Source organism: Numida meleagris, chromosome 11 (assembly GCF_002078875.1).
Source record: "Numida meleagris isolate 19003 breed g44 Domestic line chromosome 11, NumMel1.0, whole genome shotgun sequence".
Classification (NCBI taxonomy): domain Eukaryota; kingdom Metazoa; phylum Chordata; class Aves; order Galliformes; family Numididae; genus Numida; species Numida meleagris.
This window is the reverse complement of record NC_034419.1, coordinates 6826661-6845830: the sequence shown is the minus strand read 5'-3', so window position 1 is coordinate 6845830 and position 19170 is coordinate 6826661. Positions and strand designations below refer to the sequence as shown.

The window sequence follows — 19170 nt, the reverse complement described above, 5'->3', positions numbered from 1 at the left end:
GGTTTGAAATTTTCCTCCCTGAATGCAATTTCCCCGGTTCCTTGACCTCCATCCATTGAATTAGTTAGGGAAAAAGTGTGTATATATAATGGAAATGTTAGGTGTTCGATACATTTGCTTCTATCTGTATAGTATTCCAGAAACATAAAGTGAACAAAAATACCACCTCCGGGACTGATTTGTATTTACAAACTTCAACACGTGTATGTTCTAGTTGTATGGGTAGGTGAGCCAATTGCTGCTGAAGATCTCTTCTTGCAGTAAACTGTCTGCTTCTCAGCTGCCCGCTGGCATGAAAAACATCTACATTTTTTGACTAATTCAAATAGAAATTCTAATACAATGGGTAAGAATTTAATGTGAAGTTCTTGTAAGATATTTTAGTGATGGAGAGGATGGACTACTAGGTTGGACAAGATAAAAATACCCCTTAGAGGCAATAATCTCATTTCTCATAGGCTAGTTTCTCTGTCCTTCTTGAGGAAGACTCTAACTTGTCCTGTTAAAATTGCGGAATTATTGAACTGACGATTGTTTCCTTACCTTGCCAGTTCAGACTACCTGATTTACATCTGCAAAATCATGTTAGTTCATACTGATGTTTGTCTCTGCCAAACAGCAGTATATTTAGGTTGTAACGGGATCAGTGACAAATCATGCTTTATGCTTCCCTGGGGCATGGTAGAAATAAAAGATGATCAAAGGAACATTGTGCCTCCACATATTTAAGAGAGGTTCTATGTCAACAATGTTTATAAGTGATGATGATGCGACTGTTTTCTAAACTTCACAGTTTCATTGGCTCTGGGATTTTGCCTTAACAGACTTTGCCATTATTATCTTATGTTCAGGCCTCTGGCACTTCTGAAGTGGCATGAGAGCTGTCCTGAGGATGCTGGGTGACATCCAGCAGTCTATGCAGAGCCGCTAAGAAGTTTTAAGAGAAATTTTGCAAACCGAACATGACCATTATTTTTATTTGGCTGGAGGCTGTAGGAATGATCTGCCTGTCATGCTAGATGATAGTGTTTGTGGTTTTACCATTGTTTTATAGTTGGATTTGTTCAAATTATGTCTTGTATATACAATGGGTTTTTTAGATTGCTGTATAATAAAACTAAACTTTGCTAAGCTGAAACTTGAGATTCTTTATCTAATTATGCAAAGGATTGTTCAAGTTATTAAAATATTCTAAGAACAATTGAGGGAACTGTATTATTCCAGTGGAAAGGAGGCCTGTCTTCTCTTTGGTTGGGTTTTTTTTCCTGTTTTTGCAGGTTGGGATGAAGAGTTTTTCATGGCTATGCTACTACCAAAATAGATCAAGTGATAGTTTATATTTCTTATACCTGCTGTCTGTTGGGTTCACTTAATACTTGAAGCCTAATGTTTCCCATGTCACTATTTATTACTTTGGCTAGATCTGAGAGATTCTTTTTCTTTTCCCTCAGAAAACAATACTTTGTTAATATTTTTGCAATTAACTGAGAAATCCTTCCCAGCTGAAAATTATTCTAACAGTGTAAGCCTAAAAACAATATGTAAACCTAAAATCTTGAGAGAGGTAATGTGTACTTTTCAAGCAGCATTATAAACACCTTTTACATTTGTGCTTTTTATTCATTGCTATCACATCGTAAAGCAAAAAGAAAACAATGTGGTGAATAAGAAGCTGTTAATCATTATACCAGTTGGAGTGGTAAAAGAAAGTATTCTACTTCTCATTGTTAGACAGAATAAGAAAACTAATATCTCCTAATAAGAATGAATCAAATAAGAAATGCAGTTAAATTTTTTTTTGGTGATATAACAGATGTTTGCATTTAGAATTCTTCTCAGAAGTTAGACCTCTTTAGTTTGCTTCCTACTTAATGTGTTATTTATTTTTGTTTAATCTGCAGTGTATTGCTGTGTACATTTGAACCTTGTCCAGCTTTCTGGACGCGTGTACATTCTTCAGGGTGTTCAGAGTGTATGTTCATAAAGCACTGAATCCCAGTGATTTATTTTTTCACCAACCTAAACTTGTTTCTCTTGCTGGTATTTTGTGAAAAAGTATATTCAACTCTGGACTAAAAAATGCGTATGGTTCTGCCAGTTAAAATAGTAATAGCCCAATCTGAAAGTCTTGTATTTTCTTTTAATCTGTAATGTGAGAATTTGGAGCGTGGTCGCTACTGTGTAGCAATATTTTTTGCAAGTAAATAGTTTGTTAAATAATAAAGTTAGTAAAAGTTTTAGGTAGTGACCAACTTACCTCTAAATTTCTGCAAGAAGTATTCTTCTAAGTCCTTCTCGTTTATAACTTTCCCTCTGTTTTGCTGGTGTTGATCTTGATTAAAAGGCTGCTTAATCCACGGCAGTTCTCTTGGAAGGTCGAGTGGATTTATTTCCATGCTCCTGAAAAGGCAGATGCCGAGCATAAAACTTAAGTATTAAAATAAATGGTTATTGTTTGATGGATTGTTTTTCTTTTCTTGAATCTTACTCCTTGTCCAATGGAGTAGTGGTTAGTGAAACAAAAGTAATGGATGTTGTGAGATTTATACTTGTAACTGTACAATGTAGGTACAAAGGACTGCCCTCCGGGCCTCTTGTGTTGTCATTAATTAAACTTGTTTTTAGAACAGAGAAACCAAAATGAGTTGCTTTCTTACAAATGGCTTTTAAAATTCCTTGAAAGAGCTGATAGGTTTCAAAACAGGGAATCTTTACTATTAAGGAAAGTCTCATTATCTCCTCCCCCTTCTCCAGCTGGCAGTATGTAGCATGTAACATATCTCTGACTAGCAAAGCTGAATGGCTCTCCAGCAAGTGCATTAGCTCAGAGGTTTAGTCAGAGATAAGAAAGGAGCCTGTTCTTGATACCTTTACAGCAGAAGAAGCAATGCAAGCAGGGGGAGGGGGAAAAAAAACATTGAAAGCTGTTAAGCAGTGCTAAAAATATTCCATTTGACCTGAAAGATGGCATTTTAACTGGAAAGGGTTTGCTGCTGTAGCTCAGCGTCCCAAATTGGTAGTCCTTCTAAGTCCATGCTATGCTTTGTCAGATTGCAGTTTCCAGATCCTGGATGTTGTTTGCCACCTGCTGAATTATCCCAGCAGAGCTGATTGTGGGGTTGTGCTGTGAACTGCATTTGTGAGATGTCCTTAGATATTCAGAACAATAAGAATGAGAGGGACTTTTAAAAAATGATTTCTGCTGATTTATAAATGTACGTGAAAGGGTAACATTAACATGAAGGAAAATAAAGGTAGTGAATGAGGAATGTCAGTGAGGAAGAGATTAGAGCAGTGTCTGAGGGGACTTGACATTTCAGCTAATCCTGCTACTGAAAGAAGTGCGAGCTTGGAGAGAGATTAATTATGTGCATTTGTCTTTAACTCTATTTGAAGTGTAAAATGATGCCTATATCAGCTTTTTCTACGAGAGTGAGATGGGATCGAGTTATTTCCATTATTATACTTTAGGATGCATTTCAAAATATGATCCTTTTTTTGCAGAGTTTGACTATTTCTGCTTCAGTCATTGTATAGTATATAAAATGGAACTGTAAAATAATTTTTCTCTCTTCCCATCAGCTTTTCCAACTAGTTATGGTAACTTTTAAAAGTGTATTGTCTTTTTGGATGAGATGAAGCTGTATCTGCACAAATGGCTAACCCATCTAAGGCAAGTGAGTGGTAGTGTCTGCAATCCCTCAAACTGGCACTCCTAATGTACTCTGCATAGTTCTCTTTTGACATAGTATTCTCAGGCAACATTCTCATGAACGTTTCAACAATTTTGCCTTCCTGTGCAGCCCTGAGCATCTTGTTTCTGTTCTCTCTTGTGCCAGATGGTGTGGCTGTCAAGCTCATGTGCAAACAATATCAAGGAACTGGTCTGGATGAAAGTGTACCCAACTGACATAAGGGAGAGGGTGGATTGAGGTGGAATGAGTAATGGCAAAGTTGTGATAGTGTGAGTGGTAGCACTCTCTTTCCACTAATTCAAAATGAAACCTGTAGGTGTGGGATGAAGCCTTAGTTATGTTGCCAAAGAGAGTATGGCCTGTCTTGCTGTGGCATTCTGCTGTCCCTGCTCTGAGTTGGATCTAGTAGCTGGACAGAATTGGAACAACAGTCTGCTCCATGAAGCAACAGGAGCCCGATATAGAAGAGGTCAGCATAAGAAGTTGGATATTACATGTGTAGATAATAAGTATTATTAAGTTATATAATCATTATATTATATTATTGTTATATTATTAAGTTATTATGAGTTGCTATTATTAATAAAAATGGCATAATGAACTTGCCCAGATAACTAATATCTGAGAATAATTTGGATAAACAATTTTCCAGTAATACTATTGTCTGGTTTGGCTTTCATATGAGTTATTCATGACTTCACGTGGGTTAATGTAATGTGAATCCAACTGAAAGATATTGATGATGGTGATTACAGATTGTCTCTACTTGATTACTGAAGATGCTGCCTAGCAGTGAGTGTAGAAAAGTCAGAGTAGAAGTGTTGAAGTAGATGGAAAGATGAGTCAATGTAAAGCTTTCTGTTGGATGAAACTGGTAAAGAGCTGTAGTAGACGGATGTGCCATGAGACATTGAACATTCAGCTAATGTTTATGCTGGATCTAGTCCAGATTGGAGAAGTATTGGTAAGCACTGAATCTAATGCAAGGATGCTCGTAGCTAAAGTTGCATCAAGTATAGCAAGCAATTGTGGCAGAGAGCTGAGGAATATCCGGAGCAAGAGAACTGAACTGATGGTACAAATGAGACCTCTTTTTAAAGGAGGAAGGTAAATGTTTGAGTCTGTTGGACTCTAACTTAATGCCCAAGTTCATTTGTTCATAATCTGCTTTAGATCTTTGTGATATTGTTAGTGTTCTGTGGTAAGTCCTTGAGATTATTTGCCAGTACTACAAAGCGTCTGGGGAGACGGGAATGATACTCTGTAGACAGAGCCTATATTTGAGTCTACTTCAGAACAGTGTGCCACTCTTATCATTTGTCCCATTAAGATATCATTATAGGTTCCTTATCTTTATTTCTTCAGCAAGTATGCTCTTGGAGAAGCTTTCTTCTTTTAGTAGTTTGTCTGGTAATGGAGTCAGGGAAGGGAAAGAGCTTTTCTTTAGCATTAATATGGCTAAAGAAATAGCTCAAACTGAAATGCTTCTGGGTTTCAATGCAGTAGGGAACCAGTTGTATTAGTCAGTTTTCATAAATGTTTCATAAACGTTGTCTACATGTATGAAATGCTTTTTAATTGACTTCTGTGGTTTTCTAGAATAGACTGCTTTAAATTGTGCTGTATTGATTTATTTGCTTGTGACTAGAAGAGCTTTATTGGTTATTACTTATTTTGTAACTTCTAAGGAAACAAACTCTTAGATGAATATAGTTGTTCAGAAGAACAATGAGAAGATAAAGTAGAACTTTAGTTTGTCTTAGGATGTTATAGAAAGATGATGTGGGCACAGCTGTTTTGGTCTGATACAGTAAGGCTAGGATTACCGGTAGTTCTGGAATTTTTGGTAAATAATCACCATTTTTGCTGTGACTTGAAGAAATTTTGAGTGGGCTTTGGTTGAGACTTGTGTTGGGGGGGGAGGGAGTTGTCTTTAAAAAATTAAAGTCTTGAAATGCTGAGATGCCATTTACATCTGGTTACAAAAAGCAGTACGTTTATTTTTAGCTCACTCCTTCTCTTTACAGATTTCAATGTAATAAAAGTATTGGCATGAACTGCAATACAAAGATGACTTATAAAAATATTTTTAGCGTTTTCCAAGGTGTGAAAATACTCCAGTGGCAACATGTAAAGTGTCTAATTGCCTTTTGAGATATTAGCACACTCTGCATTGGTAAATTTCATAGGTGATGCAGGATTTGAAATAACTAGCTTTGAGAATTGAATTGAATACAGTTCTGCAGATTTGTTGTGTTGGCCCAGCCATGGGGACAATGAAGAGATGAGGATGTGTGAGGGCAAAAATGACATCTTTACGATGCGGTTGCTGATGAAGAGATATATAGCATGTGTCACTGCTGACCGTATTTCTCACTCTGATGTGCCATTCAGCTGAATGGTCAGGACCTAGCATGGCCAACTTCCAGGGAGTTTTCCTTATCCTGAAAGCCAGGTTGAGCTTGGTACCTTGCTGAGCTAGAAATCTTCTTGCCCTCACTGTTTTGTCATTGCTGCCTTCAACGAGTAGAATTCAATATGCATCTAGTTTTCAGCTGCTCCATGAATGTGAAAGTAGGATTGGAGCTTTGCTACCACTTCCTTCCTATACTGTTAGTCCTTAGAGAAGAATTTGGAGAGGGCACCTTCCAGACAGCCTCTGACTGAATTATTGTACTGTAGCTCAAACTTGAACATGTTCGTTGAACTTCAAAAAATGACAAATGTGAAAATGAGTGTTAAAAAAAAAAAAAAAAAACATGGATGTTCTTTAGCCTAGGTTAGTGGTAAAGTCTGTCATTCTAAATAGAAGGTTGCCCCTGTAGTAAGAGGGCATCTGGTATGTCATTTTCTTGACATTTTTATTTGTGATCAGACATCAACATTTTGTAATGCATACATTTAATCTGATTTACGTTGTATGTGTGTTTGCTTACATGCTACTTATAATCACTTTTTAAATGGTACTTGATCATGCAGAGGGCATTTGAGCTGATATTGATGTTAATTCATACATTGCAGAGTCAACAGGCTGTTTTTTTTGCTTCCTTCCTACTGATCTATTTATTTAAAAACTGTTGTCTTACACTGCCTTTTTTCTTGTTTTCAAGTGTCAATTTACAGTATCTGGTTTTACAACAAGAATGACTGTCATCGAATAGCAAAACTCATGGCTAAGTAAGTACTACTGTCTTGTTATTCTGTAATTCTCTTACGTAATACAAACTGTATTATCTTGTACTTTCGTTTTGCATAGAGAGGCTTAAAAGAATAGCACTGGCAAAAAAAAATCCTCTGAGGCAGAAAGTGTCAACAAATAATGGCTACTTTTTTTGTGTGGTTTGTTTGCTGTTTGGGCTGTTTGCTTCATATTTTAAAGACTTGATCATTATTCCTGATCAAAGCAAGAAATAGAAGAAAAGTGGGAGAAGCGGGTGAAATCTTGCAGAACTAAAAATTACATGAGGAGTGTTGGCTGAATAGTGAAATAAAAAAGCTTGTTGTTGCCAAACTGCTGGATTATTATTCAGCGTTGATTTCATTTTTTTCTTCTTTTTCCGGAGATAAAGGATTGTTTATAATGCTGCCATGTCCACTCTTATTTTATAGCTTCTGGGACTCCTGAAGTCTCTTCAGAGGCCATGCAGCAGGAGAATTTCTGAAATGGTCTCATTTTAAAGAAACCGTAAAAAGTTGTGTTTGTAGGAACATGGTATTGTTAGTTTGTTCAAGCTGCTGACCTTGTAGCTGTACAGTTACTGCATCTATACTGTAGATGGTTGCACTGGCACACTGCTGAGAAGGACTTTGGAGTGTGGAAGTCTGAATGAACAGGAGAGGCCAAGGGAAGCTGAAACTGGTTGAGTTTGCAATATGGTATGGCTTAATGTTGTGACTGGAAGGTAGAGAGTCTTCTGTTTTTTCTTCCTTCAGGTGTGTTGTGTTGCTGATTAAGCCTGGTTTATAGAAAAGGATGAGAATTGGCTGAAGTGCATCTGCAATATCCTTGTGAAGGGAAAGAGTTTAATGGGCGTGATGGGATAGTTACCCTAGCAAAAATGCAGTATTGCAAAATGCAAATGTATTCCACGGAGTATTTTCTCTTCCTTTGTACTCTGCTTTGCTTTTCTTCACCATTACTACTTTCTGAATTTTCTTTTCTATTGAATGCCTTAATCAACATAAATGTCTTGCAGGTCATGACATCTTTAAAGACAAGCAAACATAATATATAAGTAGATGTAGTGTGAACATTTTTCCAAGATGAACTGCTGATTTTTGGTGTTGGAGTGATTGTGGATTGTAAGCATCTTAGAAACTGAAAGTAGAGTTAATGTTCCTGAAAATGTTTGATGCCTGTCCTGACCATTGTTACTTCAAACTTGAAGTAACTGAAACTAGAGAAATGAAGTATAGTAGTTAGAAAAATTTGTTGATTGAATACTTTACAGAATGCAGTTAGTTAAATTTTTCTGAACCAGTGTAGATCCTCATGTCAGTATGATTTTCTTCTATTGCTACTACAAGGACTGCTCTGAAAGTAATGCTTTTTATTTTGTTAGTTGGCCCATGACGTCAGAGGTGAATGTTGGTGGTATGGCAGTATTCCATGACATGTTGCTGTGTGACAGCAGCAGACGGGCAGTCTGACAGAATGGCATCTGACATGGATGCGTGTCTGAAGCAAGGGGATGCGATTGAATTCCTCTATGTGATAGAAATGGCATCCACTGATATTCATTGGTCCTTGCTGGATGTTTATGGAGACCAAACACTAGGTGTGAGCACAGCGAGGTGGTAGGTGTTGCGTTTCAGTAGTGGTGACAGTGGGGTATTTCTGCTGGTACAGACTTTACTAGTGCGGCATGCAGGCTCTTGTTCGTTGCTGTCAAAAATGCACAGCTAGTGGTGGTGACAGTTGAAAGACAGAACAAATTCTCAGCTACAAAACACTATCAAATAGTGTTATTGTGCTCTTTGTATCTGTTGTAGTTTCCATGGAAATAAATAGGAGGCATTAATCTGGTCAAAGAAGGTGTAAGTGGTCTGTGCTAGCTGATGTACTGGTAGTAGTAAGTCCTTCATTACCTAAGTGATTTTTTTTAATTCAGTTTTTCTGCATTATTAGTATATAGAATGTCTAAATACTCCTGTGTATTGCTTTAGGAGTAACAAAAGAATTTGAGGAAGCCATTTTTGTATATTGAGAGAAGTATTTAGCATTTCCCTGCATGGTAGCAGGCCCCACCATACTTAGTTTGGTGTATTTTTGAGAAACTGTCTTCCAAAAATATTAATTTTGTTTCACTGTTTTCGTAATAAGCAGCGGAATTTTGGATTGTGACTGTTACCACCAGTTGGTTTAGGTGGGATTTGTTGTATCACTTATCAGAAAATGTACTGACTTCTGAGCACTTTGGAGATTCAAAAACATAACCATAAAAGGTTTCCAGAAGACTTGCATTCTCTTTTCTGCTGTGTTAGTTGACCTTATTGTGCCAGATTGAGTTAACAAGATTGCCAGCCTTCCATTTATATTTTGGTGGCTTATCTTTCTAAAGAAAAGTAAATTATTCTTCATAGGCTTTGTAATCACAGAAATTCACTTCTCACATTCTCTCTCTCTCTCTCCCTCTCTCTCTCTCTCTCTCTCTCTCTCTCTCTCTCTTCTTGTCTTCCATCCATTCTCTTCTGTGAGGTTGTGCCAGGTATTTCAGTGCTATAACTGCAGATATTCTTGAGCAAACTGTCACAACCACTGCTGTGTCCCTGAAGGAATGTGTGCCTCTTCCACTATCTGATATAATGGAAAGAAACAGCAGGCCTTGCTTAAAGAAGTCTTAATCCTGATTGCATACAGAGCATACTCGGTGTACAGACTAGCATTAGTGGAAGCTTTTTCTTTTGATGTTTTTCCCTAGCAAAGGTATTTCTGAATTTTTCTTCTTCAGAAAATTCTAGAATACTTCTTAGAGTGGAAGAAGTTTATAGGAGTGTTCAAACCACTTCAGAAGGAATTAATTTGGGTCAAGTTGAAATAGTTGTTAGTGAAGGATAAGCTGTCTAAAAGGCATAGGCATAAAGCAGAGTTTTTCTTCAAATTTGCCAGAATTCAAGTATTTGTGAAACTTTATTGCATTCTGATATGTAAATTGTAATATTTTTATATTGAGGTTAGGCTTGATTTATCCTACCTCAGCCATCTGACCTAAGCTGTTTTCTGAGATACTCTTCCACTTTTAGCTTGTTGCTTGTATCTCAGAGTTTTGGGGGGTACACTAGTCCACATTTACCCCCCCCCACCATCTGAATGTAACCTGCACAAGGCAAGAATTGGAGAAGAGCTATTTATGCTCATCTACATGAGAAGATAATTTCTGTGATTCTCTTTAAAAAAAAAAAAAAAGTTTGAAAAAGGCAAGTAACACCTCGTAATGGACAGAAGAAAACAATTGTAAAATGCTTTGTGGAAATATTTCTGAAATGCTTCTGTAAAATTGAAATACTTGTTGAAATTTTTTTGCTTTTATAGCAGCTGGTACTATTTCAACAGGGAGATGTTTTGTTGAAAGCTTCTGGACCAACTAGTAAGGAAAAAAGAGTCTGAAGCCGCAAGCCTTCATTTCACCTACAAGGCAGAACACGCATGACTTCAGCTGTGCAGAATTTGCCCTTTAACTGCAGTATTTATTCTTCCTGATGCAGCCACGCTGACACTTAAATCTCAGCGAAGTGTTCTGCTTCATCTTGCCTTTTCTCATCCCTAGTTTTGGATTTACGCTTAGACAAGTCCCAAGTCAGGACTGTATGACCATGTGGGGTGCTGGAACAAAATGTACTCTGATCGTGTCACCATAGAAACGTTCGTGCAGTATTGAGCTGCTTCAGCCAAACCGGCACATGCTGCAGTTCTTAGAAACTGTCTGACAGTAGATTGGCCCCCAGGTTCTGAGTTAGGTTTGCAGGTTAATGCTTGCATGCAAATAGAGAAAGCTGTACTGAATAATGAAAATCTGGTTAAATAAGCAGCTTCTATGATTAGAAGTTTTGCAACTAATTTTCCTGGGCAATACTAAATTAAGTATGTTGCCTTTTTTTAAATCTAATCTTTCTTCAAATAAACACAGCTGAACTCTACTGAAGTAAAGGCTTTCAGCTGTTAGAAAACTGGGAGGAATTGCAGACTTGTGCTATTTTTTTCCTTAGGAATGGTAGCATGGAGGTACATACAAATATCTATTTACTCAACAGTCTATACATTGCAGAGTTACTCCCGAATCCTAGCTGACCAGAAGAAACCGGAGGCTGGAATGACTGACACTTTCTGTGATTGCTGTGATGGCACCTCTCGGCTCCCCCATCAGCTCCACAGCATGAGAGTTTAAGTGATGTGCCAGCTCCAGAGCTCTGCCCTGCTTTCAGTGCTTGTTTTTTTTTCTTAACGTATTTGATTAATGCAGGCTTAAAAAAAAAAAAAGAGGGGATTACAGGCTGGTGTGTGTTTATTTCAAGATGATAAGCATTAGTGCATTGCACAGACATGTGTATCTTGTGAACTGCGTATGGATTAGGAGTAGAAATGTATGTTGCCTTTACTTTCATTAATGAAATGCATGAGGTATACATCCCGTGTGTATCTTAACCATCTTTTAACAAGTTTTCTTAGTCTTAAGGCAGTAGGGGTAGTGAAGAAGTGGTGAATGAACCGTAGGCATCAAAGACCAGAGGAAGTGTATTGTTGTAAGCTTACAGGTAACTGGATTTACTGCTAGACAGCTGGAGAAGAAAATGGTTTGCTCTTCTTTCCAAAGCTCTTAGTGGGGGAGGAAGGGGCTGCTTGCTCTAAGCCTCTTTCCAGACTGACTCCAGAGGCATCTGATGAGAGCCAGCTCTCTTCTTTGCCTGAATGTTTTGTTTTCTAATGGTAGGCCTTGTCCTAAATTAGAACTGGCTTGTAATTGATTTTGTTGAATAACGTGACTTGGTATGGCTGAACATGGAAACGCTGCATGTTAGAAGTAAGGAATAAAAAATCTGTTTTACTCAGTTTGTTATAATACATGTGCTCTTTGTACAACATTTGATGTCCTCCTATTTTATTGTTAAAATGTCTAAACATGACAGTTTTACAGAAGCAGTATTTACTGCAGGCAGATGTTGACTTATAGACCAGTGCTGTGTTTGTAACTTCGGCCAACTACATGTTAGGTTTTCATTTACGCAGAACGAAGTGTGTTTATATGCTGTGAGTTATGGTTTTCTTCACTGTTTTCTACAAGATGTTTGTTCAAGATAAAATTGTGAAAACCCATTTCTCCTTTCCTGTTACAGAGTGGTGGAACAAGAAGCTCAGAGATCACAGCAAGTTTCCCAGGACAGAAAAAGTCCCAGCAGAACAAATGGCTGCAGTGAAAACAGGCCTATTGACATCCTGGAAATGCTTAGTAAAGCCAAGGTTGAATATGAACGAGTAAGAAAATGTATTTATTTTCTTGCATTATGAACTAATAAAAACACTGCTTCCCCTTCTGAGTAAGAAGGTTGGTGTCTGCTGAAATGCATCCCTTGTGACCTCTGAGAGAGCAATGGTAGAGAAGTCTTGTATACTAAATTGTACTGTGTAGCATGTTCTCACCGAAGATTGCGAAGTAGCACATGTAATCCATAATTTATTGGGCCTGTAATTTTGAATATTTGAATTGCTGCCTCCTGGAGATAAAACACTGTTTTAAAAGCAGATACCTGGGGAAGCAAATGCAACAAATATATATATTTTTTTCTTCTAAAATAGATACAGAGGCTCCATAGAATCAGTGTTCATCTACTGTCATGTCTTGAGATCAGTCACAAAGAAAATGTGAACATATATGTAGCACTGCAGAGGAGTAGATGACTGTGTCTGTTTTTGTGATCCCGAAGCTCCCTTCTGTGACTATTCCTTAACAGTAGCTGACAGTTGCATTTTTCATTTTTTTCCTCTGTACTGAAAATCACTGGAGGCTTGCTATTATTCATGCTATAATCAACAGCATTCATTGAGTTACACACCAAATTGCTTTGGCCTTAAATAAGGAAAAAAAAAGCCCCAAAACTGCACTATCCTATGTCTGTGATACAAGCAGAGATGTACAGTGACCTACAGGGATGGGGTTATATGGGGAAAAATTCTTAGCTTAGGTAGGCAACTTAGCCAATTTTGTATCATTTTTTTGTTAGTAGGAAAACTTAAAAACTACTTTATGTAACATATCCAACTGTGTTTGGTTTGAAGAGCAAGCATTCTCTGCCATTGTTCCAGTAGCCTTGTTGTCAGACTGCTGCCTTGTTCCCTTCCTCACTATACTAGGAAAGTCTCATTGATTCTGTTATGCAACTTGAAAATGTAACTTGATAGACCCCTTCTACAAAAATTTCTGATGCTGTGAGAAAATTGTCTCTAGGCATAGCAAAAAAAAAAAAAAATGTACCTAATGATATCAGTATTTTCTTAGTCATAAGAAAAATAAATTGTCATGAAAAAGGGTTGAGATTTGGTCAGCGCACATTTACATTCTATAAAGCATATTCTAATTGCTGCAGACCAGATATAACATTTTCCTGCTGTTCCCTAGTGTACTACTTAATCCTGCCTACTGTGTCTCTATCCTTTTAGTAAATTGATCTCAGAATGGTAGGACCTATGTCTTTTGTCAGTATTAAATTCACAAGTTTACATAATGATGGAGAATATTAGTTCTCTTGGGAAGGAATTAATTTGTGAACCAACCTGAGAAACAAATTCATACATGGAAGACAAATGTTGCTTTTTCTGGGTTTCACACAAATTGCCCTTGAAATTCTGAAAGCGTCTCTTTCTAAGCATAATAATACAAGAATACACAATGGTAATGTATAGGTATAATGTTGCAGAGATATGGTATGGGTTCTTTTAGCTCTATTGGTGACAGAAGGAAGCATTTGAGTGCTTCATTTCTTCTTGTGCAGTGGGACACTTCAGAGTTCCTTCTGAGTAAACGCAAGATCTTTATAGGATTCTAGTTGCTACAACACATTGTGGAATGAGTAGGAAAGAAAGAACGTGGGCTAAGCCATGTACAAGCCAACTTCTAGTCAGTTTCTCATGTAGAGTGAAGATAGATGAATGTGACAGACCATGCACTGTAGCTGACCTGGACTAGATACTAGTTCTTGAAAATCAATGTTTTCAGAATGTTTTAATATAAATACAAAAAAAAAAAATCCTGCTTCTAATGCTTAATGCATTAATCCTGTTTGAGGAGAATGTCTTTGTATGAAAGCCAACATTGTGAAAGTGGCAGTTTTTGTGAGAGCACAGAAGGGAGCATCAAAAGCTGAATGACTCATTTTTTCAGTGTTGTATCAATTGAGACAGATTTGAAGAAATCGAAGGCTTTTTTCTTACTTAAAAAAAAAATCAGGATATTTTGTAGTGAAGGCCACCACAGCTCTCTTTTCTTTATTTTCTGGTATTTTTCATATGAGAGTGTTGGAAGCTTTTCACTAGTAACAGAATTCCTAAGCATCATGGATGAAGCTCTGTGGACAAGTAAAATACTGATAAATAGACTGCGGCAGGTGTCATGCAGTATGGAAATACACGGATGTACTACGTATCTGACTTTTTTGCATCTCAATCTTGATTTTGCTGCCTGATGCTTTTAGAGCACCTGAGTAATCAGAAAAATTTCACTTTATGTGTATGAGCTGTAAACTGAATCTACCAAAGTTAATCCCTTAACCTGCTATGACCATCGCTCTGTACAAGTTGGTAGATAAACAGAATCGAACACACTTCTTAGAGAATGTTTTACTGACCACTTCAGCTTTAGCACCAAGCCTCAGGCATGTTTATTTTGGATCTCCTTGTAACTAGCGTACATCAATGTTAGTACAATTAAGTAAAGAACTTGAAGATGGCTTCTTGAGATACCCTTCCTGTCTACATTTTTAAAAATTATTTTATGGCAATCAGTAATTACACTTGAATTTGTATTTAGGAGCAGAAAGTACTTATCTGCATGGTACATTCCAGATGGATCATACAGTAATCCTTGTGTGCGGCCCACATGAGATTGGCGGAGTGTCAGCATGAGAAGGGGGCAGAGAGAGTGAAAAAGAGATTTATGAAGGTCTGAGTGATTTAATCTAGGATTCCAAATCAGCTTAATCCTTCAAGTACTTGCTCCATCGAGGCCATATGTGAAAATGAATGAATTCCGAGACATTTTTTTAATGAAGTGAATGGATGCTTTTTATAGTGTTTTTGTGTGTGTGTATTTCATTCCGGGAATGGAAACATTGCAGATTATCCTCTAGTAAAGGGAAACACTGTGCTTTGTTCAATTTCTGTAACTGTAAGGCAGTCCACCATTTCAGGCCCAAAGAGAGGCCCGCTAACCTTTCAAGTTAATGGCTAAAAGTCGTAGACAGGAGTTGTTTCTCTCTGTCCATGGATAGTTTTGATTTTGTATTTATCGCTTTCAAATAGATTTAGAAAACAGTAAAGCTGAGATCCTTTCTAACTTCTTGCTGAAAGGTTTAACCAATATTTTGTTGCTGTAACGGGTAAGTGACAAAAGAAATTGTATGTTGTGCTGATGTTCGGCCGTATCATAAGCATAAGGTATAGTTCATCTACTGAATGCTAGACTGTTGGTTCTACAGTTGCTTTTCCACTAGTGCTTTAAACTGTAATAAATGTTGTTTATGTATTTGTTAAACATGAAAGTCAACACAATCTGCAAACAATCTGTAAACTTACTGTCTATGACTTTGACTTTCTTGTCCTTTTGGCCTTATTCACCTAAAATTCGGTCAACATCTTCTGAAAATACTTGCATGTTATTAAAATCCAGTGGAAATAAGTCAGTGACGAGCTCTTTATCCAATCACTTTAGAATGATTTCTGACAGAATTTTTTTTCTAAGTTGCTTTTAGTATAAGTTCTTGATTTAGTGTCCTCATTAGCAGCTAATGCGGGAAAAGAATGTGAAAAGCCTGTCTTTATTTTCTTTGTTTTATCTACTCCTTTGAAAAGAAAAGCATTGTGAACACATGCCAGATAGTGTATATCTTGGTATGATTTTATTTCCTGAAACTTGGGAATTCTACAGCGTCTGTCAAAAATAAGTTTTTTGACCGAAGCGTGTCTGTACTTTTCCCCCAGAATCAGATCAATGAGTTAAGCGCCATATCAAGTTCTGGTGTGCAACAACATGCGAATCCCACAAAGCCAGAAAGCACAGAGACGTCAGAACAAAACACTTCATTACAAGTGAAAGATCAAGTAAGTTTAATTCAAACATATATAAGGTGCTACTTGTTCATTTAATACTTCGTTTTGGTACCAGAAATGCCTGCAGTATTGTCTTGCTGAATGTATTGTGCTTCAACTTCAAAATAAATATACTTGGAAACGTAAATTCAGTTTAAGAATGGATTTTAGTATCTATTCTCATCTCCTGACTGTGCTTGTCTGAGATCAGCTGGTATGATTCACCACCTCCACCCCCATTTAGGTAAACTAGTGGGTTTTAAGACTCTTGGGAGCCTAAATTCCATTTTTTGCCTTAATGCTTAAAAATATAAGATGGTGTCCACGCTGCTGTGAATATCCAAGTGTGTTTAAATAAATGGGTTAACTTAGATTCTCAACTATCATGGACTGTACGCTGTCAGTCCATGATAGTGTAGAGGTCTGTGCAAGATGACTGCAGAGTGAGGAAGCAGACAAAAATTACCTCTGTCACAGTGACAGAGTGAATATGACATCAGTCAGTTGTACGCTGTTCTGCAGGCCTCCAAACAGAAACTCAAGCTCTTGCTTTCCCATGTCTGAGACTTGTACTTAAGGTTTGTTTGTGCTGCCTCCAAACCTGTAGCTACACTCCTAGTAACTGAAATCATCAGTGAATTGCTGGATTTTCTGATTTTATTTTAGATTTCAGCTTTGCATTCCTTCCTTGGCAGTAAGGGATAACTTCCAAAAATTTTTCAATGATGTTGGTAAAGGATGTTGCTCAAATTTCTGGTAATTCTATTGCATGTGCAGTGCTTAGATCTGTTTCAGATAAACGTTAGATAAATGTTCAGTAAGCATCTGTCTAGATACCTACAGATTCTAAGGCCTAGTGTTACCCCTGTAACTAAAGACAAAGCCACAGTTTAAAAAAAAAAGAAGAAGAAGAAAGAAAAAAAGCTAGTGACAATAAGCTGTGTTTCATTTAAGTGTCTTTGAACCGTGGGAAACCTGTTGTAAAATAGTGGACTGGTTCAAATTAGGCATCAGTAGCTCATTAATTGACTTGAATTGACTTCTTTTTCTGGTAAGCATTTACGAACAAGGGACCGGTCGCTTCATGCAATACTTTTTAGAAATTTGTTTTAAAATGATAATTTGTGCAACAGCTAAATTCTCTAGATATCAACTTGTACCTGCTTACAGTGCCACCCAGCGGGGACAGAAAGATCAGGAGCAGTTCTCTGCAGAAAACACCCCATTGAGGTGATCTGGCAGCGTCTGCCTCCAGGTCCTTCCTGTAGCTTTACTATTACTGCTTTGAATGGAGTAAACCACCATGTCTGAAAAAGGAAATACCTGAGGAAAACATGTGCAACCTTTCATGTAATGCTTGTAAACAAAATACTTAATTTGTAGTGAAAATAAATAATCTCTAGTTCAGGTTAGAATATGAGTAGCAAAAATCTGTTTAAGTGGCTGGGCTAAAACAGGAGGCAATGGAAAGCTTCCTGGGATTATTGGCTGTCACAGTGCCCTCCACCCTCTCAACAGCACTCCTGATTTAGAACCAGCACAAGTGATAGACTGACCCCTGGCAGCCAGTTCTGGTTGCTGCATGCTTGTGCTCGAGGCCTGGCAGCGGGGCTGCCTGAGGCTTGCTTTTAAAAGAAGACATTTTCTTTTTGGCCACACTGTGTACATAATTATCTGAAATTGATGAACTTGCCAACCAGTAATAAGTAACAAAGGAAAAAATCAGAAGGATAAGATTCTAGTAAATTGCTATGAAGCAATTAACAAATTTACAGAACAGTGGCTTGCTGTAATGCCTTTTCTGATGAGCAATTTAAAACGAGCTGCAAAGATACTGGAAAAAAATGGTTACTGTACATGATGCTTCTGTAAAGATGGATGGGTTCAAATACAGTACAAAGATGTTTGCTCTTAATTTCATGTTTAATAATGTGGACTACTGGAAGAAGAATGAAAAAACACTATTTCAATGGTAAGAATACATTTTCATCCAATTAAAGCAGATGACCAGTAAAATTTAAAAACTACTGTACATATAAGTACTGTGAGATCCTGAAAGCCCTCCCAGAATGTCGCATTTGTATGTTGATTTCATGCTAAGGATGTCACAGATTTGGGAATGAAAAATCAATGTCTGTTCTGTGATATTTTGCAGTTCAAGTTATGTATCCTGGCAGTTCAAAAAGAGAATCGGTTGTATCATGAAATGTTTTTGCACCAGTGATCAGCAAAACTGAACTAGAACACTGAAATTAAATTTCTTAGTGCCAGCTCTGACTGCTAATTCACATGTCTCAATGTATCTGAAATGATTTCTAGAGAAACCCTCTGGGCAACACTCTGTTCCTATCAAGTAGAATGATCGTGTTGCCCTCTTTGCAAGCCCCTGCAGAGAAGGCTCTCCATAACACAGCAAGTTGATGTCACACTTAAAATACACCTCAGCCAGAGATGAGTCAAGCAAAGGAATGTGTTCCGTACCTCAGGATGGGAATTAACTTGATGCTTGTGACTGTATCCATGTAAGAGGCTAATCTGACTGGGATCAGAGCATGGTAATCAGCAGTGAGTTAATAAAGGGAAGCTAGTCAATTCATCATACTGAGGTGAAAAGCAGAATTTCAGATGGAATAGTCATTTTTTCTCTTAACAAAATTTTTATCCTTGAAGACTGGATCTCCAGAATTATAAGATTAGTGGAGAGAATTTAAAAACAGCTTCATAGGAAGAATTCCTAGCATAGGAGTTAACAAGGTTTGCAAACAATAGAATGTTTTAACTGCAAGATGAGTGTCTGACATTAAGCCAGCTAATAATAAATAACGGCAGTGGCAGCACAAGTAAGTAACCTGGGCAGAAGTCAGTAAGATTTCAAGCTCAAGGCTTTGTGCTAGGCTGCTTGCATGTTACCTGTACTGCCATATGTCCGTTGCTGATATCGGTGTTAGTAAAATTAGAACAAGCATAGCAGTGTTGTGATGTAGTAGTTGTCACTGTAAAACACTGTCTTTGTTTTGACGTACCATAAGAACACGCTGGAGTTATGCTGCAGGCCATTCAGTCTTCTGAACAGAAGGTTGTATTTTAGTCCAGCTGTTTTACATAACTTCTGGTCCTGTGCAACCTAAAAAAAGCAGGAACAGTTTGAGATAATGTTGTTAGTAGCTGCTTCTTTTCTCT

General features: G+C 37.5%; 1 protein-coding gene across 2 annotated transcripts in view; it reads left to right on the top strand.

The window, feature by feature from the left end:
- Window positions 1-19170, top strand: part of DCP1A (decapping mRNA 1A) — a 33283-nt gene that overhangs the window by 5074 nt on the left and 9039 nt on the right. For both annotated transcript variants that reach the window (XM_021409206.1, XM_021409205.1), the window contains exons 4-6: window positions 6806-6872; window positions 12027-12165; window positions 15883-16002. In XM_021409206.1, coding sequence (XP_021264881.1) covers window positions 6806-6872; window positions 12027-12165; window positions 15883-16002 — 326 coding nt within the window. The remainder of the gene's footprint in view (window positions 1-6805; window positions 6873-12026; window positions 12166-15882; window positions 16003-19170) is intronic.